The sequence below is a fragment of the Panthera pardus genome, unplaced genomic scaffold (assembly GCF_024362965.1).
Source record: "Panthera pardus isolate Hobbes unplaced genomic scaffold, ASM2436296v1 HiC_scaffold_15, whole genome shotgun sequence".
Classification (NCBI taxonomy): domain Eukaryota; kingdom Metazoa; phylum Chordata; class Mammalia; order Carnivora; family Felidae; genus Panthera; species Panthera pardus.
In genome coordinates this window covers 13146672-13173214 of record NW_026526710.1, presented here as the reverse complement: position 1 = coordinate 13173214, position 26543 = coordinate 13146672, and the positions used below count along the sequence as shown (strand labels likewise).

The 26543-nt window shown below is 51.6% G+C and overlaps 1 protein-coding gene across 2 annotated transcripts; it reads left to right on the top strand.

The window, feature by feature from the left end:
• Positions 1-62: 62 nt before the first annotated feature.
• KCTD10 (potassium channel tetramerization domain containing 10) lies at positions 63-25938 on the top strand. 2 transcript variants are annotated; one of them, XM_019467190.2, is made up of 7 exons: positions 63-343; positions 6252-6465; positions 15453-15622; positions 18356-18445; positions 18754-18806; positions 20041-20236; positions 24136-25938. In XM_019467190.2, exons 1-7 carry the CDS (start codon positions 341-343, stop codon positions 24358-24360), a joined length of 951 nt encoding a protein of 316 aa, XP_019322735.1. In that variant the 5' UTR covers positions 63-340; the 3' UTR covers positions 24361-25938. The 2 variants fall into 2 exon arrangements, with proteins under 2 accessions (XP_019322735.1, XP_019322734.1); XM_019467189.2 differs by having other exon boundaries at positions 228-343; positions 18359-18445.
• The last annotated feature ends 605 nt before the right edge of the window (positions 25939-26543 follow it).

Sequence of the window (26543 nt, the reverse complement as noted above, 5' to 3'; positions counted from 1 at the left end):
GACAGTTCCGCAGAGCTTCTTTACCCGGAAAGAACAACCTCCCTGCATCTTGCCCTCCTTTCTGGAAGCTGAAAAAAAGCAGACCGTTCAAGAGCGGGATAAATTCCTGACCCAGCCGAGGGGAGACGCAACCCATCCCAGAGGGGGAGGTTGGAAGGAACGCGAACAACGTCTAGGCTTACGACGGACCCTTTCAGAAGTTGCCCTCTGCGGGGCGGAAGCGGGCTGCGGCAGCGGAAGTTCCCGCCCCCGCCCCGCCTCTGCCCCCGGCTTGCGCGAGCTGGGTGTTTCCTGCTTCTTTCAGTCCGGGTTTGGAGACTCCGGCGTCCTCCGACTTTTCATGGTAGGGAGGGCGGTGCCCACTACCTGCGGGCTCTGGGCGGCCGAGAGAGCTCGGCCGAGGCTGAATAGAAGGGGAAGGGGCCGAGGGGGGCGGTTGCGTTGTGGGCAGTCGCGAAAGGGGAGAGGCGGGTGGGGGATTGGAGGGGGGCGAGGCCGGGGGTGGGGGAAGGGCTCTGGTGGGTAATTGTATGTGTGTGTTTGGGGGTGGGAGGGTCCCTGGCTGTTGGGGATCGGGAACGAGCATTTGGACTTGGGAGAGTAGATACGTGTGTGGGTGACTTCGGTTGTCTGAGTCCTGAGTGCTCATTGGAAGTGGGATTGGTTATCGTGAAGAGAACAAAGAGGGGTCGTCGAAGATGGACGTTGGAGTGGAAAACCGGGACGGGAGGGTGTTGCGAAAGAGAATGGTTAGGTTATGAGAGAGCGACGTGGGCTTCCTTGGGGGCGGAGCGTTTGGGGTTTTTGGAAGTTGTGGCTGGAGCACCTGGGTGTCGGGAAAGGGGCGAAGGGGCTTCCAGGGGCTTCTGAACACAAGGGTTAGTGAAGCGGGTGAAAGAAGTAGAGGGAGCTGGAGGGGAGGGCAGATGTGCATCCAGCGCCTGAAGGAATGCCAGGGGCCTGAGGTCAGGGTGCCTTCGCCACGGAGTCCAGCGCCTTTAACTGGCGCCTTGGTACCTATCTAGTCACTTCCGTTGGGACCCGAAGTGGCCACACCTAAGGAGCTGGGAATGGATGTCAGTCACCCAGCTGTGCGAAAGTTTCTGTTTGCATGTGATCTTTCAAGGGTTTGTTCCTCAAATAGCTCTTTGGCCTTGGCTGGGAATGACTAAAGTCCAGCTAGCTTTTACTTCTTTGCTTGGTCTTTAACTGGAAAATGCAGTCTTTAGAGAAGATAAGTTTCAAGGACCCTGCTGAAGAAGACTTAGCCATTCTGTATCTAACTTTACTCCATTTTATGCAAAATAAGGACTACCTGAAGGGGGAAAGGCATTAATTAAACCAGTGGTTCTCAAACTGGTCTCTAGACCAGCAGCAGCAGCAGCATCACCTGGGAACTTGCTAGGAATGGCCAAAGTTTCAAGCCCTACCACTGACTACTGAATCAGTGTGGGGGGGGTTGGGCCCACCAATCTGTTTTAACAAGCCCTACCGGAGATTAGTGATTTCTTGATTTGGACTATGTAACAAAAGGGGCCTGAGTCAGAGGACACGTATAGTTCTGATTATTAATCTTCTCCCCCCAAAACTGGGGTTGGTGATCATCTCTTCCTCACTAGATCCTTGAGAGAAATCGGCCAATAGTTTGCGTGATACACAAAGGAGGAGAGTGTAATTCAGCACAACGCTTGGAAATAGCAGTAGCTGCCCTATGAGCAAGTTTTGGATGCAAAATAATGCTACAGTTATCGGGCCGCCTTAATTTAGTTTGGTGGAAATGGAACAGCAGACTTTCTTGAGTTGTAGCAATGCCTTTAGTTTGGGGGAAATTTTATAATTAGCCTCAAGACAGTGACTTGAGATCAAGCTGGTTAAAGGAACCCCTTAGCCCTGTGGCTCTTAGCTTGGGCCGCACGTTAGAATTACCCGAAGAGCTTCTTAAATACTGCTGAGCTGCCCTTCCTCTACTCTGATTAATTGGCCTGGGGTGAAGCCCAGGCACTGGTGCACCCAGGTGACTGTAGTACAGCCAGGGGCTGGGACCTCTTAAGGAGGCTTGAAGGGACAGAAGGGAAACCACGCCGAGGACCAGGTGCCAAGTACTTTAGCATTACCTGAAGGTTATTATGAAGATTATGCCCTTCACTTCATTTTACAACTTAGGAAACTGAGAGTCAGTCAAAAGGCTTGTCTCAACCTCACACCGGAAGTGGTGGAACAGAGCCTGTAGCCTAGGTTCCTCAGACTTTTGATCAAACTTTCCACGTGCCCGTTTCCCCGAGCATACACACACAGGGGACACCGTTCCACAGAGAACTGCGGAGAAAACATCCAAGGGTCAGGGAGTTGGTGCCTTTTTTCCTATTGTACTTGTCTGGGGGACCTCTTTTCAAGCCAACACTTTTCCCCTTTGGGCTGATTTTTATTTTCTAAGCACATATACAGTTACTTCCTGTCTTTGGCTCCGAAGCTGTGAGATTGGGGCCGGCTTTTGCTTATGATGCTTTGGTTTATTTTTACATGTGGTCAGAATTCACTCGGCCAATAGAACAGGAGGTTGGGGAGCTTCTCCAAGGTGATGAGGTTAATACAGACTAGTTAAGGCATACAGAACTATTTCAAGCAGTGGGTTGTAGTCGTAGCTGCACAATGGAAATACCTAGGGGAGTTAAAAAAAAAAAAAAAAGAATTCTGTTGCCCAGGCCACGCCCCAGACCAGTTACATCAGAATTTACATGGATAGGACCCTGCTGGGTTGTTTTTTTTTTTTTTTTTTTTTTTTTTTGAGTGGAGAGCCACTGTTCAGAATCTGCTACAGGAGACTTAGGGGAGGTGGGAAAGAGAGAAGCCTTGACTTCCCTAATTGGGTTCAACTTTTCTGATGGAATACAATTGGTAACCAGTACCTCAAGTATGAATTCCATCTTTGTTTCTCACAACCAGTTTTGCTGTCTCCTGCCCCACCCTCCCCAACCTCATTAATGATGGAATCAAATCTTTGAAACAAGGGAAAAAGCAGGATCCCAGGAGCAGTGGCTGGGGAGTCTTCGGTAGAGAGGTTTGCTGTGAGAGGCTTTTTGTCTGCTGCTTTGTGTCCTTAGCTCGGTGCAGTGTGGGCTCAGGGACGAGAACACAGAACCATTTAGCCAAGGGCCTTTCCTAGTACTGAGGTGACTGACCTTTGGAAGGGTGGGCTCCTGGAAGGTCTGGAGCTTTTTTTCCCGTCTATTCTGGAGTCTCAAGGCTAGATCAGGATGGTTTCTGCCTTTATCTCTTAGTGATTCAGGTGGGTGTCCATAGAGATGGGCATTGTCTTCAGAGAAGGTCATTTGAGACTTTGAGAGCATTTTGAAATAATCATAGTGTGAGTCTTTGGCGTTTGAGTGTTTGCTCTGAGCCAGAGACCGTGCTGAGTGCTCTCTGGCATGCCTCACAGCAATCCTGGAGGGAGACACTGCCCTTGTCCCTGTTTCATAGATGGAACTAGACTCCAGTGACTCGCCCACAACTGATCAGTGGCAGGGCTGGGTGCTCAAATTCAGGCGTGATGTCCAAACCCAAGCCCTTAGCCACACATTGCCTCCCATCTATTTTCAAAGCTTTCTTTTTTAATTCGTAAAGAAGTGGGGGGGGGGGGGGCTCCTCAATTTACATGTTGTTGCTGTATATATTTCAAGCATGAATGTTGATAAAATCATGGGCTCAAGGCCAGACAGGACTTGCCCATGTCCTTTACTTGCTGTGTCACTGACCCACCGCCAGTACCAACGCATATTGGGAAGTGACTGAACTTCTCTGGGATGTGGTATCCAAATCTACAAGGTGGAAATAACGATAGTTGTCTCCCAGCATTGTTTACATTTTAAATGGTTGTATGTGGTGGTAGAGATGAAAACTGGTATCTTCTGGGAGGGAGGAGTGGGAGAAGGCATAGAGGGGCTTTCTGGAACCATGAAAATGTTGGCGGTCTGGATCCGAGTCGTGGCTATACAGGTGCATATACTGGCCCAAATGCATCAAACCGTGCACTTCAGATATGCTTTATGGTGTGAAAATTATCTCTGGAAAGGTATCGGAAAGTAAAAGTACACCGCAGTCTGCAGTACACTTGGACTTGTTTTGTCTGTTTCATAGTAGGTGCCTTACAGAATGCCAGATCATTTCCCAAAACACTGATTTTTGTGTAAATTACATCTAAAAAGGAACTTTAAAAAGTATTTCAATTTTGGGCAATTTTCCCTAACTGCCCCTCGGCCTTGCCCCCAAACCCCACAACTATAAGCCTTCATTCCCCCCACTCCCCGCCCTAGGTCTTTAAAGTTTTTAGAAACTCTTTATTCTCATCAGCTACTTCTATCATCCCATGGACAAGAGTTTTTCTGGGAAGAATGGTTGGTGAGAGCCATTAGTGTGGGGTTTCTGGGGACTGATTTCAAAGGAAAGCTGGAGGGGAGGGGTCCCACAGAGACCCCAGGTGAGTTAAGCTTGAGGTTCTGAAAACGTGCCTTCTTATGGTATATTCACCTGATGATGCAGGAACGCTTCTGGAGAAAACACTTTTCTCTCCAGAAGCCTGTTCTTCCTGTCATTCTGCAGGGCCCTGACATGAGTCCTCCAGTGGGTGATTTCCAGGCCACTCTTCTGGGGGGATGGGGGTCGGGAGGGTTGGTCATTGCCTGTGCTATTACCGATTGATGGACAGTGGGTTGCCCCTCATTAGTCCCTTCTCCTGTTGAAGAATAACATTTGTATTTTACCCATCATACATGTAATCCATGTTAATTGTGGGAGATCCAGAAAAGATAGAAAGGCATAAAGAATTTTAAGAAATCCTTTTTCAGGATCAGGATATAGTTTTTTAAAGTTTTGTGCTGTCAAAACCCCCAGGAGTTTTGACTATATGCCAATAGTCAAAGTTGGCTTTCTCTCCTTATTGCCGTGAGGGAGAACCACAGAGCATCTCGGAAAGAGGATTGGGGCTTGCCTTGGGTGATTTGGGGGAGGATTCAGGGAAGTAGGGCTTTGCTCGATATTGAATGCTGTCAGGAGGGAGGGTTAATTCTGTGACTGGGTCTCAGTAATTCCTGTTTTGAAGGTGGGAAGAACGGAGTGGGGCTGAAGCTCTAACTGGTAAAGGAGCAGCAGTGAGTTGCATAAGTCAGGATATGGGGATGTTTGGTCATTTTTGTGTTTGGGGCGATGTTCTTGTTTTTGTCTGCGTTCACGCATAATTATGGGGTAGTCTTGTTTGTGCCTTGATCCATCAGCCACCGAGTGGCCTTGTCAGATGGTGACGTGCTATGAATTGTTCACGTTCAGTGCGAACCTCACGGCCCAGATAGGAGTGCCAGGCCAGGTTCTGGCCGTCAGGCTGCCTCCCCTCTGCTGTGCCCCAGATCGATCAAAGAAGATTCAGCCCACTCTTCGACACCTCCTGCCATAGGCCTTTACCTGTCGAAGAGATGTTTTCTTTGAGTACACGGGTGCCAGGTCCCAGTCTCCTTCCTAGGCCTGCTTAAATCAGCGCAGCCGTTGCTTCGAGATGGACACAAGAACCGGCAGTGCCATTAAGGAGACTGTCATCGGATCTGGCTGTTTTGGGAGGTGCTGGTACAGGAAGTCTCTATTTTGCAACAACTTTATTTCCAAGCGTTTTTAAATACTTGTTTCATCCCCAGAAACACTTCCCCCTCTCCCCCCAGCAGAAAGTGTCAGGAGTGGTAGTTGGGACCCCACTGAATTCATAAAGGCTAATTTCACTTGCAGTTCAGCTGAAAGATAGCACTTTCTGCCATCCAGTGGCACATGGCAATAAGGAGACCGAGAGAGACCCGGGCAGTGCTTCAAGCTGCTGTCGGATGTGCCCCGGGTGTTCGCTTATATGAGGAACAGGCGGAAAGGAAGTCTGCCCACCTCAACAGTTAGTGGTAAACTCCTGCTCACGGGTTCAGCAGGTGAGGTCAGTATACGAGCTCTCTGGGTGGGGTTTGGGGCAACCAGTACCCCACCTCCCACCAGTTGTTGCCCTGCTGACCTGTTCGGCCTCTAATTTTAAGAGAAGCTAGGAATCCGGATTTTTCTGTGAACTTGCCTGTGTCGTCAACTTTCAGAGCAATCTTGAAGTTTTAAATGCAGTCTATAATTGGGCCAAGCAAAACACACCTGGAGGCCAGGTTCAGCCCACAGTCTGAAAGAGGTAAACCGGGCCGGGTGCTGTGACCCTGGTGACCGTTTGTCTTCTCCACTGGCAGGAAGAGATGTCAGGAGAAAGTGTGGTGAGCTCAGCGGTGCCAGCGGCTGCTACCCGCACCACTTCCTTCAAGGGCACGAGCCCCAGCTCCAAGTACGTAAAGCTGAACGTGGGCGGAGCCCTCTACTACACCACCATGCAGACACTGACCAAGCAGGACACCATGCTGAAAGCCATGTTCAGCGGGCGCATGGAAGTACTCACCGACAGCGAAGGTAAGCCTGCCCCCCAGGCGCTGGGGACGTGCTTGTGGTTGAGGGTTCATTCGAGTTCAGAAGGCCAAAGTTAAATGGCAGTTGTGCTCGGTGTTCTCTCAGTGTGCAGGGGGCCTTGGGAGCGTGTAACCGGGAGAGCAGATGTAGTCCGGGTGGGGCGGGGGGTGTGGTGAAGGAGGGTTTCCCCAAGGAAGTGACATGTAAGTCGAGATGTGAAGGTGGGCTGGGGTCACCTGGGTGGGGACTCACAGTCTTGACTTCGTTGTTGATTGCCTGTGTGACTTTGAGAAAGTCACTTCCCTCCTCGAGGCCACAGCTCTGTGGCTGGACTAGCAGCCCTAGTCGGTCCCCTGCCAGTTCTCAAGTGATGATTCTGTGACTTCAGAGTGAAACTCCAGTGTGGGAGAGGCATGAATGTGTTCTGTGGACCCTTGTCTTCCTGGGATGGGGGCCTGACAAAGACAGACCTGGATTTAGGATCTCGTGATCCTAACGAGGTGGTTTAACCTGTTCTCGTTTCCCCATTAGTGATACCCACCTCATGGGGCTGTTGGTGCATGGTATTCAATAGATATATATTCCGTGTGTGTTTCTTCTTCTTTTTACCTTTTTCTCATGGAAAGTCACATTGGTAGAAGGGAAAGAATCCTTTTTTTTTTCTTAATTTTTTTTAAATGTTTGTTTATTTTAGAGAGAGAGAGAGAGAGAGACAGACAGAGCATGGGCAGGGGAGGGGCAGAGAGAGAGAGGGAGACACAGAATCCGAAGCAGGCTCCAGGCTCTGAGCTGTCAGCACAGAGCCCGATGCGGGGCTCGAACCCACAAACCGTGAGATCATGACCTGAGCCGAAGTCGGATGCGACTGAGCCACCCAGGTGCCCCAAGGCAAAGAATTCTTTAAAGCCACCTCAGCGTAACTGCTTCCTACCCGCCTGAAACAATCCAAGGGCACTTGGCAAGGGGGGACATTCTTACCTTGGCTGGGTTCACGGGGCAGGTCACGTGAGGCTCACTTTTGTGGCTTGAGATTGCTTAGGACCTGGCTGGACCCTCCCTTACCTGTTTCTGAGGTTGGCTGCTGTGCCCATGCCCCTGCCTTGCAGGGGTGTTGGTTCCTGGGAAGGTGGGCCGGTTTTGCTACAAGTAGGTGGGATTGGGGACTCTAAGCCTGGCGCCCAGAGTGCATCCTCTGATCCTAGAAGGGAGGAAGCTTGAGCTGGTCGCTAGGGAGGGTGATTCCCCCGGTGTCCTAGAGAAGGCCCAGCTGCAGGGCTGGAGGTTCTGTTTCGCTGAGTTTCCTGTGAGTTTGGGTTTCTGGCCAGGCATCAGGTGAATGAGGTTGGAACCTCATAGCTTCCTTCTGTGTCTCACCCAGAAAGCTCGGAGCTTTTTATGAGTGGGAGGATCCCCTTTGCTGTGCCGCACCCAGCACTGCCCCGGGAGTATTTGTGGAGACTGAGACAATAGCGCCCCAGCTGCCGAAGGAAACAGACCTTATCTGAGAACCCAGGATTGTTGTAGTTTTTCTTCCGCCCTACCCAGTCTTGGGCGGGGGGGGGGGGGGGCGGGGGGGGCGGGGGGGGGTGCTCAGGAAAAGCAGCTGAGTCGCTTTGGAAGTGAAGTTGGAGCCTCATCTCCTTGAAAGCCCTCGCCTTGCTGGCCTAATGCCACGCCGTGGAAGAGCCGGTCCTCCAGTTCTTTGATCGCCCAGCTGGGAGAGATGCAGGGACAGCAAGGGGGGGGGGGGGGGTCCCGCTTCCAAACAGCTGCTAGAAGACGTCCTGTCCCCAGTGCTTCCTGGAAAATCCAGCATGTTCAGGGAAGCAGGGCTGTCTTTGATACTCTGATCTTGGCCGTTTTCACAGAGCTCCACTGGCTCTCCAGCCCCCTGCCTATCACGAAAAGCTCATAGCACTGCATTTTAAAAGCTATGGGACTTAAAAAAAAAGGCTACTGAGTTCAGGGCATGCTGGCTCTTACCCTGGGCTGTCCTTGGTTTGCTGCAGGCCCAGCCCCCTGGCCAGGGCACCTGAGCACAGCAACCTTTACAGGTCACCTGCCAGCTTTGCCTCTGGTCTTCCAGCCCGCGCTGTGCCGGGCAAGGCGAGCCCGTTGGCCCCTGGTGAGTACACTGCACAGCCTGACCGGGGGCCTCAGTGTTGCCCTCAGATACACCATTGGGTCTACAAACTGGGATAAATGTCCTGCATCTCCCAGCTTCACCCTGGGCTTCAGTGAGGTTTGCCACAAACAGGCCAAAACATCAAGTGCAGCTCGGTGAGACCAGCGGATCCAGCATTGTGTCCTGCTGGCTGAGGAACAGGGGCTCCAGAGGCACAGAGCAGCAATGTATTGAGCTGCTAGAAATCTCTGAAGGGCGCTTGAGAAACTGGTTGCTCCCGGAGAGGACCTGGGGCCCAGGATGAGTGGTGGACTCTCTCCCGCTTCTGCCTGTTGGAGTTTTGTACCGCTCAGTTCCTAAACGGGGAGGTTTGGAGTGAGTGGATTTGGGTGTTGGAGTGAGACAGACCGGGTTTGAGTCCGGTAGCAGTCACAGCTAACGTTGATGGAGCCGTTTCTGTGCGTATCGGGCACTGGGCTAATTTAGGCTCGTTTGTCATTTACTGGCAATGGGACATTGGGCGGGTGACTTTCTCTGAGCCTGGTTCCTCAGTTGTGAATGGCAGTGCTTTTCAGGATTGTTACGGGAGTGAGAGAGGACATTAACATTAGAAACTTCTTGGTGGAGTGCCTGACAGTTGGAAGACTCTCTAAATGGGCGCTGTTCACTCTCGCTTCACCCCGCCTGGGTGGGGTGTCCGGGTGGCGGGAGGAGCCCTGTAAGGGGCTGTGGAGAAGCAGGTCTTAGCGGTGCCTTGGGGAGAAGTGGCCTGCCTTGGCCTTGGGGATGAGTGTTCTGCACCTTACGCCCAAAGGGTGGCTTTTCTAAGACGGCCAAGACTCTGGCAATGAGCAGGCCTCTCCCACACTCCTCCCCAGAAGAGCACAGTTCTTACAGTGCCGGGATTTTTACCTGATTCCTTGTCAACATGGATTTATTTGGGACCTTGCCTTAGTAAGAGTTCTGCCTTAGAACTCGCCTGTAGTTAGTTGCCTATTTGGTCCCTGTTGCTTGGTACTGTGCTTCCCCCCGCCACCGCCTTCCCCCGTGGTTTCTGGTCTCTTGCTAATGTTCTTGGAATGAGGGAGTGTGTGAACCAGATTAAAGAACGGAGTCATTAATCTTATTATCAGCACACGTTTCCTTGAAAACCAGTGGGGAAGTCAGGTGTAATACATGGGAAGACCGTAGTACCTCGTGGTTTCCCTGCGATCTCCATGCTTCCTGCCTTAAATTAGAGTTCTGAAATACGGTGAGAGCTTGTAAATTGTGATTAATAAAACAAACTGCCTCATGCCCCTGATGAGAAGTATTAGGGTCTGGGAGCGAACGGTCAAGAAAGAATTATTGAGACGTCTTTGGTGCAAAAAAGGAAGTTTTATTAAAGCACAGGGACAGGACCCGTGGGTAGAAAGAGCTGCGCTGGGATTGTGAGGAGTGACCGATGATACACTTCTAAGTTGGGAGTGGGTTGGGAATAGGGTAGGTCTCTAAGGAATTTGGAAGGAAGGCTTCCAGGACCTTGAGGGGCTAGCTGGTGTTAAAATAAGGTCATTGACTACTATCTAGCAAAACCTTAGTTAGGAGACCCTTCAGATGTATGTGCATCAGTGGGCCATATGCTTGGAGACTGATTATTAACATATATTTGGGGGGCAGAGATAAAGGAAGTTTCCAAATGGATTTTTTTTAAGTGTATTTATTTATTTTGAAAGAGAGAGAGAGTGTGCCCTCGCACACAAGTGGGGGAGGGACAGAGAGAGAGGATCCCAAGCAGGCTGTGCACTGTCAGCACAGAGCCCCACGCGGGGCTCCAACCCACGAACCCATGAGATCATGACCTGAGCTGAAACCAAGAGTCAGATGCTTGACTGACTGAGCCACCCAGGCGCCCCCCAAATGGGTTTTTACGTGTTAACAAAGACTTACAGGATCCAGGAGGTTGGGCTGAGGTCAACCTAAGGTTGCCATTTGCCCCTAGGCAGCTGAGTTCCTGAGGGAAGGTCACCCTGTCTCCAGTACGTGTCAATGGGCTGCACGTTGTAAGGAGATTGAAGTTTTTCTACATTTCTTTTGCCTTTGTTCTCCACATCACCCCCACTCAGACAAGAAAGAAAACATTGCCTGGGCCGACGTGGCCTCTCTTTACCTTTTTGTTTGCCTCTCTCCCTTCCAGAGGTAACCACGGGCCTGACTTTGGGGTCAGTAGGTGAATTTCAACCTTGGCCGCATAGTGAGTCACCTGGGAGCTAAATCCTGCTGCCTGGGTCCCCACCCACCCAGAGAGCCAGATGTACTTGGGCAACTGTGTGGTCGGGGCGTAGGGCTTGGAGGGGCTCCGCAGGGGAATCTACTGTGCGTCTGGTGGTGAAAGCCACTGATGTGAATGTGTAGTGAATGCCTCTTGCTCTGCAGTGTCTGTCCCCAAACAAGGCAGAGTTGGTGGGTTTTCCAACATCATATGAGTGGTGTTACGTCGTTTGTAGCCTCTTTGCCTTCTTAGCATTATGCTTGTGAAATCTAGCCGTGAACGATACGTAGCTCTAGTTCAAATATCGGTAGTTGTGTTCCATTTTGGGAATATGCTGTAGTTTATGGACCCGTATTCTGGCCATAGCTGTTCAGACTGCTGCCAGTGTTCACTGTCGGGAATATTGCCCTTCTCAAACACTCTCTGGCACGTGTGAGCTTCTCCAGGGCAGCGCTTCCCAGCCTTCGCCACGTCATGGCACACAGAGAAAGTCATATTCTTATTGTGGTAAATGAAAAGGCTCTAGGCCCAGGGCTACAGCATTTAAGGTCTTACCCGCCCCTGGGAGCTCTCTCCTGGAGCTTATTCGCAGAAGGGGAATCCGGGAGAGCATCCTTGGCTTGATTAGGTGTTAGCTGTTGTGCCGATTTACACTCCCCACAGTGGTCTGAATTTTTGCCAACACCCGGCATGGTCGGACCTCCTAATTATTGCCGATCTGACGGTTATGAGCTGGTGCTCTGTCATTTTATTTAGCATTTCCTAATTTCTAGTCCATTGAGCATCTTCTTACGTGTATTGGTCATTTGTGTTTCATCGTTTAGCTGCCTGATTGCATCTTATTTACACATTTTTCTGTTTGCCTTTTTTTTTCTTACTGCTTTGTGAAAATCTATATTCTGGATCTCATTTCTTTGTGATTTTATGTTGTAAATATCTTCTCCAGTCTGACTTGTGATAGCATTTTTACATTGTTTTTTTACATTTAGGTCTTTGATCTACCTCATTGGTGCTCAACCAGGGATGATTTTGACCTCCAAGTGACATCTGGCAATGTCCAGAGACCTTTCTGATTGCCACAATTTGAGGGTGGGAGCTGCTGGCATCTGGTGGGTAGCGGCCAGCGATGCTGCTAAATACCCAGTGATGCACAGGACAGTCCCTCGGTAACATAGGATTATCCGCTCCAAAATGTCGCTAGTACGAGGCTGAGAAACCCTGCCCCAGGGATTCTGGTTCAGGAATGGGACAGCTTCCTGGAATCTGAATATGTAATGAGTGCCTCAGGTGATTTATGAACAGGCAAGTTTGGGAACCCCCGAAATAGTATAAATACCTTAAGAAGAGGTCGGTGAAGCCCCAGAGGTGGGGGGCAGGGAAAGGAGCAAGAAGCACTCGGTGTGCTGGTGGCACAAGGAGGCAGGCCTTGTCGCCCAGTCCCCTGTCCCTGAGAGAAGCCTTCCCCGGCTCACCCTGAAAGCCACGCAGACTCCCACGGGCCGGACTGTGCCCCCTGCGGACACTGCTACTGCTCTGTCCTCCAGCAGTGATGAAGAGACGCGTAAAGGGCTCATTGTCAGACACCTCATTTGAGTGCTGCCAATAGACCCAGCATTGTGCTATGTGTCTCCAGTACATTCTCTCATCGTGCCTTTACACCAGCCCTGTGGGGTGCCAGTTTTAGGAGAGGACCTGGAGGACAGAGAGGTTCGGTGAAACACCTGTGTCATCCAGCAGGTAGGCGGCAGAACTGGGTTTCCGACACAGGCCCTTGCTGTTAGCCGTCGGGTCGTGCGGCGTCTCCCAGACCATTCCAGAGCCTTCCGGTCTGCCTCTGCCTGTTCTGCTCTTCAGCCTTGCCGAATGGGCCCCCCGACCCCAGGCCGCCCTGACTTGTACAGCCTTCCGCGACAGCCTGTGTGCTCCGGGGCGTCAGCAAAGACGCCCCACAAGCCAGGAGCTGCTTGACTTCCATTGGCTTTTCTACACGCCAGGCATTTGAGCTGTTTCAAAGGGGGTAGATTCTGGCTTTGAAAGCAACTAAAAAATTTTAAAATCAAAATGCTAATTGAAACCTCATGGCGAGCGCGCCTCGCTCCTTTGCCCTTATTTGTCCAAAGTATGATTCCTTCACCACAAGCATTTCCTGACAGCATTCTTGAGCTGGCGCCCAATGTCACGGTCTGTCTCTTCGTTTATGGAAACTCCGGACTGTCACTTGGATAATTGATTTCAGGGGCCCCTGCTCTTGCTGAGCAGGCTAAGTTGTCCATGCGTCAAAGGCAGAACATGGACATTTTTTTCCCAGAATCGCCAAGTTAAACTGGTTGCCGTTTCCCTGAAGACTGAGATCCTGCGCATCTTCTCAATTGGTGAAAAGGAGCTTTCCTGTGAATTTCTTACTTGCTTTTTGTGATCAAGTCCTGCATCCCCAACTTGGGAATGTCCCTGACCCCTCCGGGTCTCTGTTGTCATCTGTGGTCAATGCAGGGGACTGAGCCTCCCTCTGAAAGATCTGTTGGGAAGATAAAATGATCCTTCCGCACCTTCTCTGCTCCCTGGAGGGAAAGCACTTGATCCAGGGTAGCAGGTCGTAAGCCGGTGGCCTGCAGATAGGTCTTATTTGCCCTAGCGTGGATTAGTGACCTTTTGCTTCACTATTATTTACAAATCAGGAGGTTTCCCGGAGAAACCTGCATTTCTGGCTTCTCTTGGAATATCAGAGGCTCCTGCGGCCCTGGGCCCACGTTCCTGCCTGGCCATCTCTGCCGGAGTGAGGAAGAGCCTCCCCGTGCTCTGTCCCCAGGGGCAGGGCACGTGCTCTCCGGTCAGCCTCCGGCCCGGCCCACCTACACTCACTCGTGCTGCTTGCTCCAGGCCCCCGGAGGCGGCCGAGCTGCATGGCAGATACCACAGCCGTGCTTTGTCGTCTCAAATGTAGGAGGAAGCGGTGGGATGATGTCCAGCGGTCACTGTCAGGGTGCCGTGATTGACCATGCCTGCGAACGCCTCTTCCTTCCTCGAGGCCAGGGTGTGACTCCGGGCCACACGCTTGCACTGTGTTTGCCACCCTGGGAAGGGCTCTTCCCGCTGCGCTCCGGAAACCGCAGCTGTGTGGAAGTGTCAAGTGCAAACGTCTGGAGGGCAAGACCGGACCTTTGACCGAAGGGTCGGACTGAGGAGTTTGTAGGACGGGAATATGGAAATGGCCTTCTTCCCAAACTCGCCTAGCGACTGTGGCGAACACCACCAAGTGGCGCCCGGAAACCCCGAGAGCGCACTTGGCACGGCCAGGTTAGGGAAGGGGTGGTGGACAGACTTGTGACTCTGGATATGAAAGAGGTGTCTTTGCTGCTCTGGGCTTCTGTCTGGGGTCAGGGCCTGGGGGCCAGAGGGGGACTTGGGCCGGGATGCCGTGGCGTTAGGAGTGGAAGTATGTGCGCCTCTCCCAGACTGAGCGACAGACCCGGAGGAGGGGGGCATAAAACTGCTGGTTCCCGCCTGAACCCACCTGCCCCGTGCATTGGCGTCCTGGCACCTGTAATGTGGGACAGGAGACCGAGGGAGACCCCTTGCTGGGGCTGCCCTGCTGGCCTGGGGGAGGGGGCGCTCCTCTACTGGCTTCTTTCTAGATGCCCTGGCTTCTGTCGAGCCATACGAGTCGTACCACATCTTTGCTTCATCCCAGCCTCTCCTTTCAGTCGCTCCACTCCCAGGCTCCGGTCTTGTTTCCTGCTGCAGTTTCCACCCCACCCCACCCCACCCTGCTCCGGGGTATTGGTGTTTCTGAAGATGAGTTGTGGGAGCCTGGGGGTTCCTAGTGAAGGTATAGCAGGCCGGTGCCCGGACTCGAGAGGCCATCGAGAGGCCGAAGGAAAGGCTTGCCCGGCTGGCCCCAACCCCCAAGGGCGTCTCACCGTGCCTGGTTCTGGTCGGCAGTCGGCACGTTTTGCCATAGTTAATGCAAGCGAGTTCCGTCTCCCCACGTTACACTCGGCTGCCTGGGGCAGGGGCTGTCGGGTTCACCGTCTCCTCTGCAGTCGCTGTCACTAGCCAGTAAGGGCCTGTTTGGGGAGTCGAGGGTGGAATGTCCCGTGGTGGTGCCGGGGGGGCGTTGGGGATCCCTCTGGGGAGTCACACGTTGCCGTCTTTTGCTTATTTGACAACCTGAAAGCATTGTAGAAAGAGGGAGTAGGTATTTTTACCTCACGCTTTTCCCCAGTCATTGGGGTGTGGTCATTTGGACCCATTTTATCCAGGTGTTGTGCACTCTTGGGATGTCCAAGGCACTGTCTAAGGGGTTTTTGAGGGTACTTTAGAAACCCGCTTTTAGGCCCCAGGGGTCCTGGCATCCAAAAGAGCCCAAGAGCAGGTGAGTCCGTGGTTGGGGTGGTCTCCAGCCAGCAGGGCCTGGAGACCACTGCAGTGCTTCCCAGGCAGGGCTCGGTCAGCCCTTCGCTGACCGCTGGGCAGGTGGGGCTACAGCCCCCTCTGCGGTCCTGCTCTTCCCTGGGAGGCCGAGGGAGCCAAGAGACACCCCAGTTCTCCTCAGCACCTTCCAAGACACGAGTGTCCGTATAACTAGGCCCTCCCTTCATCCTCGTGCCGCCGCAGGCTGGATCCTCATCGACCGGTGTGGGAAACACTTTGGTACGATACTCAACTACCTTCGTGACGGGGCGGTCCCCTTGCCCGAGAGCCGCCGGGAGATCGAGGAGCTGCTGGCAGAAGCCAAGTACTACCTGGTCCAGGGCCTGGTGGAAGAATGCCAGGCAGCCTTACAAGTAGGTATCCCCCTTTCTCCCCATAAGGGTGGGGAGGTGCTGGGCCCACCTGCCTTTCTCATTTTCCTTCTCTACAAAATGGGGGCAGTTCCTCCCTCACTGAGACGTGTGGGTTCACAAGTATCCCTGGAGCTCCTCTCTCCTTGGGTCAGGGACCCCTTAGAGGCTTCCCTGTGATGCTCAGGCCACCTAACTGTGCTCAGTCGCCATGGTGCTGGGTCATCTCATGTGTACATTGAAACCCTTCAGTACTGAGCTTTGGGCTGTAAAACTTGATCAGTTTCTTGGACCCATCTCGGGACTTATTCTCACCCCACCAGTCACTGTTGGGAGCCTCATGTAATCTCTGCAGACTCAGACACCCCTCACTCCTCAGCTGCACCTGGGTTAGGATCATTGGGGTCAACTCTGGTGATAGCAAAATCCCTGTAGAACCAAAATGCTTCTAGACATAGCCGGCGGCCATTTATTTCAGGCAAAATTCCAACATGGTCGAGGATCAGAAGAGTTCCTTCATAATGCCACAGGAATTGGATTTGTATGCACGAGGCTCTTGTTTGTGCCTCCCTCGGACCACATGTCTTCTGGCCCTCCGCTGGAGCCGTTCCCATACGGCCTGACTCCTTGGCGATCTGTTGTTTCCACGTACCCCCTCGACCTGCGAGTCTGTGAACTCACCGTAAATCTGACTGAATGCTATAGCCTTTACTTTCGTATTTTTATTTCATTTTTATGCTGGTTTAATGTTGGTTTATTTTGTGAGAGAGCACACATGCGTATGTGCGTGAGAGAGGAAGGGGCAGAGAGAGGGAGAGAGAATCCCAAGCGGGCTCCGAGCTGTCAGTGCAGAGCCTGACTCGGGGCTCAACCTCACAAACCATGACGTCATGACCTGAGCCGAAGTCAGGAGTCGGATGCTTAACCGACTGAGCCACCCAGGCACCCCTCGTTTTTAGGTTTGTTAAAGTAATGTGTGTACATCGTATCTTTCTCCTCTGTTACTTCTTTCAACAGTTCTGTTTACTTTCTTACGCTATCTATTGACATCTCAGTTTTCAATGTCATCTGTTGCGAGACAAAAATTAAATTTTTGCTCATGCAGTACCACCAACCATTACCAAACTTAGGTACCCATATTCCTTCTCCAGTTTTCCAATATAGTGTTTATCACAGCTTTGGTTAAATCAGTATTCAGAGTTTACGTTGTGATGTCTAAATATTGTTAATAGTTGAGCCACAGAGTATACAGTGAATATTTTTTATCGTGCAACTTTTCAGTTTGCCAGAGTTAGTGACTGCCTCATTGTTTTGTCTGCTTGGTTTTCTAAGTACATATCTCTAATTGATCCCTAAATGGCCAGAAAGGTCGGTCTCCTATTGGCGTGTTTAGACACACCAGCGAATCGGTTTCATCTTTGTCTTAGAGACACGCCCTCCAGGTTCCCTTTCTGTGGTTTCTGTTAGTCTGAAGTTAAACCTCTAGAACTGACCTCCTCCCAGTTTCCCTCGCTTTTATCTTTCTGTTCCACTTTCTCAGAGGTTTTCTTCAATTTTATCTTTTCAACCCTTCTGTTGAACTTTTCATTTCTACGATCATATTTCTAATTTCCCAGAGCCTTTTCATGTTCTCTGAGTGCTCTTTCTTCTCTAGAACGCTGATCTTATTTCATAGGATTCCGTATGTGCTCTCCTTTATCTGATAATACTATTTGAAGTTTTCTTTCTGCTGCATTCATCGTTGGGCTCCTTCCCTTACTTTTTCTCTTTGTTTTGGTTTCAGTCTCACGGTTGAGAGGCTTTCCACATATAATCTGATGATCTCGGGTCTGTTAAAATTCAAGAGTAGAGTTCTGAAAAGCTGTGTGTGTGGTGCATGGGTGGGCCTCGTCCAGTGGGCTTCATTGGCGGATGAAAAGGCTTTTTCCTTGGGAATCCCCAGTGTCCGAGTCTGTAAGCGTTTTCCTGGACGGATCAGTTCCCCGTGGAGGAATCCTCCACTCTCCTGCCTGGTGGGTAGAAGCCTGACTGGCGGCCTTCTGCCATCTGAGTAGGGGAAGGAGTTGGGAGCTGGGGCTCACCGTTTAGTGTGTCGACCACTCGCTCAATCCCCCTGTTTTTAGAAGAGTGGCTCAGCCCTGTCCTCACCCATACAAACCACTCCAGGAAGATAGACCTTTCTTCTGCCAGGGGAAGGGGATGTACTTGGGGCGTCTCACCGGTGTTTCTGCTGATTGGTTAGCAATCCTCTGCTCTGGCCCTTTGCCCACCAGCCTTCACGGGTGTTCTTTGAGAACCTCTAGGATTCTTTCTCCTCGGTTATTCCTCATCTGCTTCCCAGGCTCAGATTTTTCCCCTCTCCCATCCTTCTCCGTAGGCTTATACTTTTTAAGTTCTTCCACGGTTGTTGCAGTGGGGTTTTAGGTGTTTCTACACAATCATATTCCATCCGCTGTGTTTAGAGTTTATTTTCAAGTGGCTCCCTGGGTGGCGGAAACGTGTCCTCGTTGTTAGGGTTTACTGAGCGCCCTGACCAAAGAGCAGACTTCCTAGAGAACTCGACCCTTGGCCATTCCCCTCCCCTTCCCCCTGATTCACTGGTGGTAAGAATCCTCCTCTCTTCCCGGCGCCGGTGGCCCCACCTTCCCTCGCCAGCACCTGTCTTTACCCAGCAGGCCAGCTTAAATAATCCACTGCTGGGCAGGCCTCCCAGGCTGAAAGCGTGTTTTGTTCCAGCAGAACAAAGATACTTATGAGCCTTTCTGCAAAGTTCCTGTCATCACTTCGTCCAAGGAAGAGCAGAAACTTATAGCAACGTCAAATAAGGTACGTTGGAAGCACTCTTGTGGCGTGTCTTTGGCTACCGAAATCATGAATCAGTTTTGAAATTGAAACCTATAGAAGTCCCTGAGCAAGGCCTGAGAAGCGGTGAAGAATGGGAACCTGTTCCCCTAGAATGGGCTCCTGCAGTCTCCCTCCCCCCACACCCACCCCCGCCGCCCCCCACCAGCCTGCAAGCTGTGCTCAGCTGCCTTCTGGGCCTGGTGGCAGGGCCCAGCCCCGCGGGAAGCCCACGGTCCTCTGTACCTCCGCTCCGAGTGACTCTCTTCTTTCTTTTTTAAAACACCCTGCAGCCAGCCGTGAAGCTGCTCTACAACAGAAGTAACAACAAATACTCGTATACCAGGTAAGGTGTCAGCGATAAAGGCCACCCACCCTCGCCAGGAAAGCTTCTCACACAGGCCGGGCCCGGCTCCTCTTTGACCTTCCAGTGAGGGTGGCTGTCTGTACTGGGAGGGTGCCCAGGGTAACAGACGACAGGAGACTGACTTCACATCCACCGTGGCCTTTTGAAGTATATAATTCAGTGATTTTTAGTGTATTTACAGACTTGTTTAGCTATCACCGCTTACCCACATTGTGAACATTTTCACCACCTCAGAAAGAAGCCCATTGTCAGTCACTCTTCACTCCCCGCCACCCCCAACCCTTGGCAGCCGCTGGCCTCCGCTTGTGTGGCTTTGCTCACTCTGGACACTTCATGTAAACAGCATCATACAACACATTACCTTTTGTGACTGGTTTCTCTCCCTTAGCACGTTTTCAAGGTTTCATCCTCGTGGCGTGTGTCAGTACCTCCTTCCTTTTTATGGCTGAGTAATATCCCATCGTATGGATATCTCCTGCATCTTGTTGATCCATTCGTCAGTTGACGGGTGCTCAGGGTCGTTTCCGCTTTGGGGGGGGCCATCGCGAACGCTGCCGTGAGCATTCGGACCACATTCGTAACACACGTGTTCTGTGTGGTCAGAGGTCTTCGTCTCTCTTGGATGTACCTAGGAGCCGAATCGCTGGGCCCTTTGGTAACCCTAGCTCTAGTCATTTGGGGACCTGCTAAACTGTTTTTCCAAAGCAGCTGCACCATTTCACATTTCCACCAGCAATACATAACAGGTTTCTAGAATGCCTTCTGGCTCTTGGGACCATGTGTTCTCAGTTGTAGGGGGTATAATGAGGTTACTCAAGACCCACAAATGGACCCAAGATGAAGAGTCTCCTTTGGACAGCTCTGTCCTGCCACTCGTGGGGCTCCCTCCACATTCCCCACCTGGTGCCTGTGCACCCACAGGCGCCAAGTTGTTCACGTTTCATCTCCGGCAGAGCCCAGCTAAGTGGCCGCCCTGGCAGGCTGATTGAGAGCACAGGCTTAGGGGCTAGAGCCGTCTCTTTGGAGGCCTGGCTCTGGCATTCTTGGCCTCGGGCAGTCACCTGTTTGCTCTGGCCCTCCCTTTCCTTGGTGGAGCAGCGGGGCCTGCGGTGCCCTTCTCCTGGGCTCCTTGGGAGGTTAAAAAGGGACGTGGAAACAACTCAACTGCAGTTAGTACCGGTCTGCGGTCACCTAATCAAATGCTCTTTTGCAGCAATTCTGATGACAATATGTTGAAAAACATTGAGCTCTTTGATAAGCTCTCTCTGCGCTTTAATGGAAGGGTCCTGTTCATAAAGGACGTCATCGGGGATGAAATCTGCTGCTGGTCCTTTTACGGGCAGGGCCGCAAGATCGCTGAGGTTTGCTGCACTTCCATTGTCTATGCCACGGAGAAGAAACAGACCAAGGTAAGCCCTTCGGGGAACGGCTCCGGGTGACTGGTCAGAATACGCACCGCTTCCCTTTCCCCTTGAGCAAAATAAACCTAAAGAGGGAAAAGCTTTGAAAATGCTTTCCTTGATGCACGACTGCTCATTGTGAAAACAGTCATTATCTTTTGGGCCCCGGAGAGTCGCCTGTAGGTCTTGCAGAAACAGAATGGCCTTTCCTTTCTGACGGTGAGCAAATAGGGACAGTCATACTGCACCTAAGTCCCTTGGCTGTAAAGGTCGATTCAGATGTATCCTCACGCCGCTGTCCCCTCGCCACCTGCATCGTGTCCTGTCGGTGACGGGACAGGGCCTGTTGTTCCACAGCACCACCATCTCCCACCAGCGTGGCCCCATCCCATCTCAGTCATCAGAGGAACAGTGCTGCCTTCAAGAGCTTGACCTTGGCTTTCTAGTCACAACCTATGACTTGTGCCGTCTGTCTGCCCTCTGACCCACTGACCTGGAGTGGCCCTCCACCCTCGCAGGGCCTGCGTGGCATTCCTTAGCTGGCGTGCTTGTTGGCTTCCTTCTGAGCACACAGCTTCCTGACTGATCCGGACTCTGTGGATCTACTTCCGTATCATCGTCTCCAAACCAGTAATGCCGCAAGGCGCTGTTGGAGGTGCGGTGCTCTGTTCGTTGAACTTCGCTCCCTGGAGGTCTTATGCTTACTCTTCTTGGGCTCTGCAACTCGGTTTTCTTCCTCTTTTCAAAACAGAAATCCCCCAGTACACTCTGTCACTTCCCTCGGATCCTTGCTAAGGGAACCCCGATCACCAGGGGCCTGCAGGGTCTGCCAGGCAGGTTTTCATGCACAAGACTGTGCATCACCCACTTGGGGTACTGCCCTCAGTAAGGCCCCGGGAGCGCACAGTTGTGTGTGATTCTAGAGCTAGCCTGGGCAGAAAAGGCAGAACGTGAGACCACGCAGTAGAAACCAGAGTTGTAAACATTTTTTTTTTTTTTTTAACTTCTAAACCATTTTGTCATTGGTATTTGGAATATATCCTGAAAGATACATACTAGTTAAAGATAGCCAAAGAGGGAAAACCCCTAAGGTTCCTTTTTTTTCAAAGAGGGCAGGGAGACCAGATTCGCTCGCTTCTCTTTACCACATCAGCAAGACGCATGCCTCTTTTCTCCCGTGAACTTTTTTTTAGGGCTGTGAATTCCATCTGTCATTGGCTTCCCCGCCTTGTCAGTTTGGTTTTGTTATATACACGGGTTGCCTTTGTCCTTGGGTAATAACAGGACGATCATCATATTAATCTGATTAAGCTTTAAAATACTGACTTTACGTTTTTAGAGTTTAACAGGGAACAAGGGATTCAGAGGCCTCATGATCTGATCCCAACTATTTATAGATTAACCAACAGGTTCTGGAGTGAGCTTGTGCTTGTGTTTTTGAAATAGGGTAGAGGTGGGGCTCAGGGTGATGGGCCCGGGCCCCTAGCCACAGCTCCCTTTGCTCTGCTGTCGTGTCCCCAGGGCTCTTTCCTTTCTCCAGGAGAAGCACACGCCTGGCTTTGCAGGGGGTCATGTGGGGGCACGGCTGCCCCTACAGGCGCAGGTTCCTTCTTCTGGCCCACGCCTTCGGGACTGTGCTTTGGGGCTGACACTCGTATTTTGTTGTTCCAAGTCACTGTACAGATGTTCCTTTTGGGGGTTTTTGTAGAATTGCGATCCCTCTTGGTACAGCATCCCAAGTGCTTTACTAATTCCTTTAATCATTTAACTGTCTTTTGTGGTTAAGCCGGAAAGGGTTTGGCTTGCTGAAATTAAAGTTTAAGCAGATAGTTAATACGTATGTTGTCCATTTGGTTCTTGATTCCGACTCACTAGGGACTTGGTGTTAATAAAGCACAGAGCTGTGCCCTTTATTGGTCTCCTTTGTTCTGTTGTTCAGACTGACACTTCTATTGCTCTGTCTTCAATTTCACGGACTCTTTTCTCTGTCCTCCCCATTCTGTTATTGAGCCCTTCCAGTAAGTTTGTGTGTGTGTGTGTGTGTGTGTGTGTGTGTGTGTGTGTGTGTGTGTTTATGTGTGTGTGTTTATCTTGGGTGTTGTTGTATTTTTCAGTAACAGTTTTCGTTTGGGTCTTCTATCTTATGTCTCTTTGCTGAGACCTCCTGTGTTTGCATTCGCCTTAACAGAGTTCACCCTTCCTTGTGGAGATGTTTTTATAATAGCTGCTTGCACGTCTTCATCAGGTAATTCCAGCATTTGTGGCCTCCTGGACTTGGCATCTGTTGATTCTGTTTTCCCTCAGGAGTTGAGATTTTTCTGGTTCTTCATTGATGACACAAACTTTCGAATTGTATTCTGGATATCCCGAATGTTAGAGGGCTTTTAGATCTTGTTAAATCCTAAAGAGAACGTTTTTTTTTTGTTTGTTTTTTTTATTGTTTTAGTAGGCAGTTGACCCACTTGGGTTCAGGTCACAAGTGCCAGCCAGCTGTGGGTTGCCGTTCCAATGACAATCCAGTTTTCAAAGCCTTCAGATCCGTGCTGCACTGAGGGCCAGTCTGCGCCTGTGGCACCGGTCTGGCCCATTGCTTCGTTCTGTGCGTGCTGTTGAGGGACGGATCGGCAGCCAGGCTCAGGCCCAGGAGTTCCTGCACAGCCCCAAGCAGCTGCTTTCCTGAGCGCCCTTCTTTCACAATCTTCTGGTGCTGTTTCCCTGGGGTTCCCCTTTTTCAGCCCACTGACCGGAGACTGGGGCTTCAGTTCCCTGCTCTCCCACACACTGCCTGTGACTGTATCCTTACCTGCAGCCTAACGGCATAAAGAAGCTAGAGGAAAACAGTAGCCCAGATTCACTCCATCCTGATGAGACCACAGTTCTCATTAGAAAGGAAGGTTCCCCTTCAGAGTTTTGACTCCCACAGTCTCCAGCCATTGCTGCCACAGGATTTGGGCAGGGAGGGTTGGGGTGCAAGAGAATGGAGAAAAGAAAAAAGAAAACCGAGAACTTTCCTTCAGTCTCTGGGTATCGGGTGGCCCCTCTGGAGCTCTCTGAGCTGATGCCAGTTTCAGGGTCACAGGCTGCATTGACCTCCCTCTGGACAGTACTGGTGGGGGAGAAGGCATAACCTCACTACTGGTTAGAGGCTACTCCAGACTGGTCCCTCCCCCCAATCTGGCCGCCACTATTTCTGTGTCACAGCCCTCAGCCACTGCGTGCTCTCCTGGTTGTGTGGCCTCCGTGGGAAATAGAGTAGAATGCACTCTCCCCATTTCTCTCAGAACCTCCGAATCCTGCCCTTGAAAGCCAAGTCTCTGTGAGTCAAGTGCCCGGGACCCACTTGTGCAGCCCCACTCTGGTTCACGGCACCGTAGCCCCGAACGGTACCAGGCAGTCACAGAGCTTCGCCACGCAGGAGGGGTCATGTCCTTTCCAGCTGGTCCCTGCTCACAAAGAGTACTGCTGCCCTAAAGGCTGCTCCGAGGTGTGGAACAGCTCCACGGGAACAGGTCTGTTGTTAGTGGAAACATGCTGGAAACGACCTAATCGGTTAATTGCGTTGTTACAGTCTTACAGCCCCTGATGGGGAAGGATCGCCTGTGTTAGGGGAAAGCAAAAGGTGAAGTGTGTGGTGGGTCACCTTTTGTGTGTTCTAAAGCGTGTGAGTGTGTGTACAGACGTACATTTATCTGCACCGCGTCCCTTTTGTGTCTTGTGTGTCGAGCACCGTGTGTAAGTATTGCCTATTGAAAATCAAAACTACTTTAAAAATAGTAAGGACAGCCTTAAACGGCATCCTAGGGGCCTGAAGGGGCCAGGGGCCCTGCTGGCAACCCCAGGCGGCAGCGGAGGTGGTGGGGTGTGTGTGTGATGCTAACCTACCTGCCTTGTGTTTTGTGGGGGTGCAGGTGGAGTTCCCAGAGGCCCGGATTTATGAGGAGACCCTCAATATTTTGTTGTACGAGGCCCAGGACGGCCGAGGACCCGACAACGCGCTCCTGGAGGCCACGGGCGGGGCGGCCGGACGTTCCCACCACCTGGATGAGGACGAGGAGCGGGAGCGGGAGCGGATCGAGCGCGTGCGGCGGATCCACATCAAGCGCCCCGACGACCGGGCGCACCTCCACCAGTGAGCGAGCGAGCGAGCCGCCTCCCTCCTCCCTCCTCCCCTGCTCTTCACTCCGATTCCTGCAGGCTCCGGGCGCCTTCCACTTCCCCCGGAGTCTGGAGATACTTTTGTAATAAGCCAGATGATGATTTTGATATTTTTCGACCAGGTGACTGTCTTTCCCCAGGTGAATGCACCCTTGTTCTTAAGTGGAGTCCAAGGTCTCCCCCTTCCGTGGGAAACGGGGAATCCTTGGAGCCAGGCTTTCTTGGTTCTCGGAGAAAAGTATGAATGGGTGTGAAGCGGACGTGAGAGATGTTGTCTGCAGTATTTATTTTTGTGGGTGTGGACTACCTATTTGAGCTTCGGGGCGGCATTCCCTCGGGGTTCAGTTGGACGGCTCCGAGGGGGATCCTGCCAGTTAGTTGGTGGCCACCAGACGTTCTCGTGAGCATCCTGGGTCGTCGTCCTCCAGCCCAGCACACTGGCTGCCGGTTCCTATAGACTGGGCGGCCATCCGGGGTTTTGCTGGAAGCACCCGCGGCGGCAGGATTTCTGCGCCTATGGCTTAGTGGTAAATGATTGCAGTTTGTGGCGTGGAAGATAGGACCTGTGAGCTTCGTGCCTCTAACTTGTCCTGGCGTAACTCTGGGTAAGGAGCAGGCCTGTTGCCCCCTGGGCTGACGTGTGGTCCGTGCTCATTGGGACCCCACATGCCTGGCCGAGGGCAGAGCCGTCCCCGGCAGGGAGTGCTGGGGTCCTGGCCCTCTCCCTGATTCCTGCCCCTTCTACCTGGCCTCCTTGTTGAGCAACCCCGTTCTGGGAAGGCCGTCTGGCCTGGTTACAGGTGGAGCTCACACTGCTGCTTCCTGGGATCCATTCCTCCTCCTCCGCCCTTCTTCTCTGCTAAGCTGGGCTGTCTCGGGTAGAAGCCCTGCCTTTTGCTTAGAAAGTGGACGTGGCCCGGACTCTTTCCCCTCCCCGAGCCTGGCATCCAGGCAGGAAGACCACCCCCACCAACAGTCTCAGGGCACCCATCACCTGGAGATCCCCTTTTTGTCTTTGCCTCTGATTTTTACAGTATGGAGTGGCCACAGGGAGCAAGAGTTTGAGGCTGTGCACATCCTTTGTGGTCCAGTTAAGTGTGTGTGTTCATGTTTAAGGGACGTGTGCGACTGTGGGCGGGGACGTGTGCTTGTGGGGCGCAGGGGGCCCGCGCTGGAGCCCGGCTGTCTGCACGGTTGCTTGTGCAAGACGGACGTTCTCGGTGACCTACCTCCCAGTCTCCTCTGCGCCCACGAAGGGACAGAAGTGCGTTGTGGCTGATGTGGCTGCGACTAGATTAGGTAGAGTAGTTACAGGGAGATGTGAACGTGTGTGACAGAATGGATGGAATTTGTCTGTTTTTCAAGGGAAATGTTACTGTTTTATACCAAAGGTGTTAACGTGGGCAGCCTTTGACACCATGTATTCCAAAAAAAAAAAAAAAAACGAGTTTATATTTTGAAATGGTTTTTACAGCTTAGGCTTTGCACATACTGCCTTTCTTGAGACAGTCATAGGCCTTTATTTTGTATCCAGCAGCAAAGCCTCCAATAAAACTCTAAAACAATCTTGATTGAACCTAAAAATCATGTACGGGGTCGATGCTTTTTAAACTGTTGTGTGGGAGACTTTCCTACTAAGCCATTTGGATTTTATTAAGTGCACGGGAAAGGGGGCTTAAACACGGTTTCGTAAATATTTTATATACCGTTTAAGTTTTAAACACCAACCCTGGCATTTGGGTTGAACTTTTTTAGAACGTTAAAGCGAGTGTCAGTTCTGATGTTTTCTGTAGGAATGGAAAAGCCATCCTCTGAATTGTGTTTTTAAATCTTTCTGTGAAGAGTACGTCTGTGGAACAATCGGATTTGTTTGGGCTTCTACACCGTCTGAGCTAATGTTTCTGGCAGTCTTTACACTTTTCCTACACTTTGCACTTGTTCATTTTGAGTCTTTGCTTTCTCGGGAACGGAACAGGTTCCCGAAACATTCCAGGGTGAGGGAGGCCGTTAGCTGCGGAGCCAGGAGCTGACAGGAAGCGTTGGCTGGTCCAAGCTCTGTCGGCAAACGTATTCTACGAGGAACTGATTTTTATGCTAGCACGAAGGGCAAACCAAGGTCAATATTTATACTGGAGAACCATCTAAGTAAAAACACTGGCCT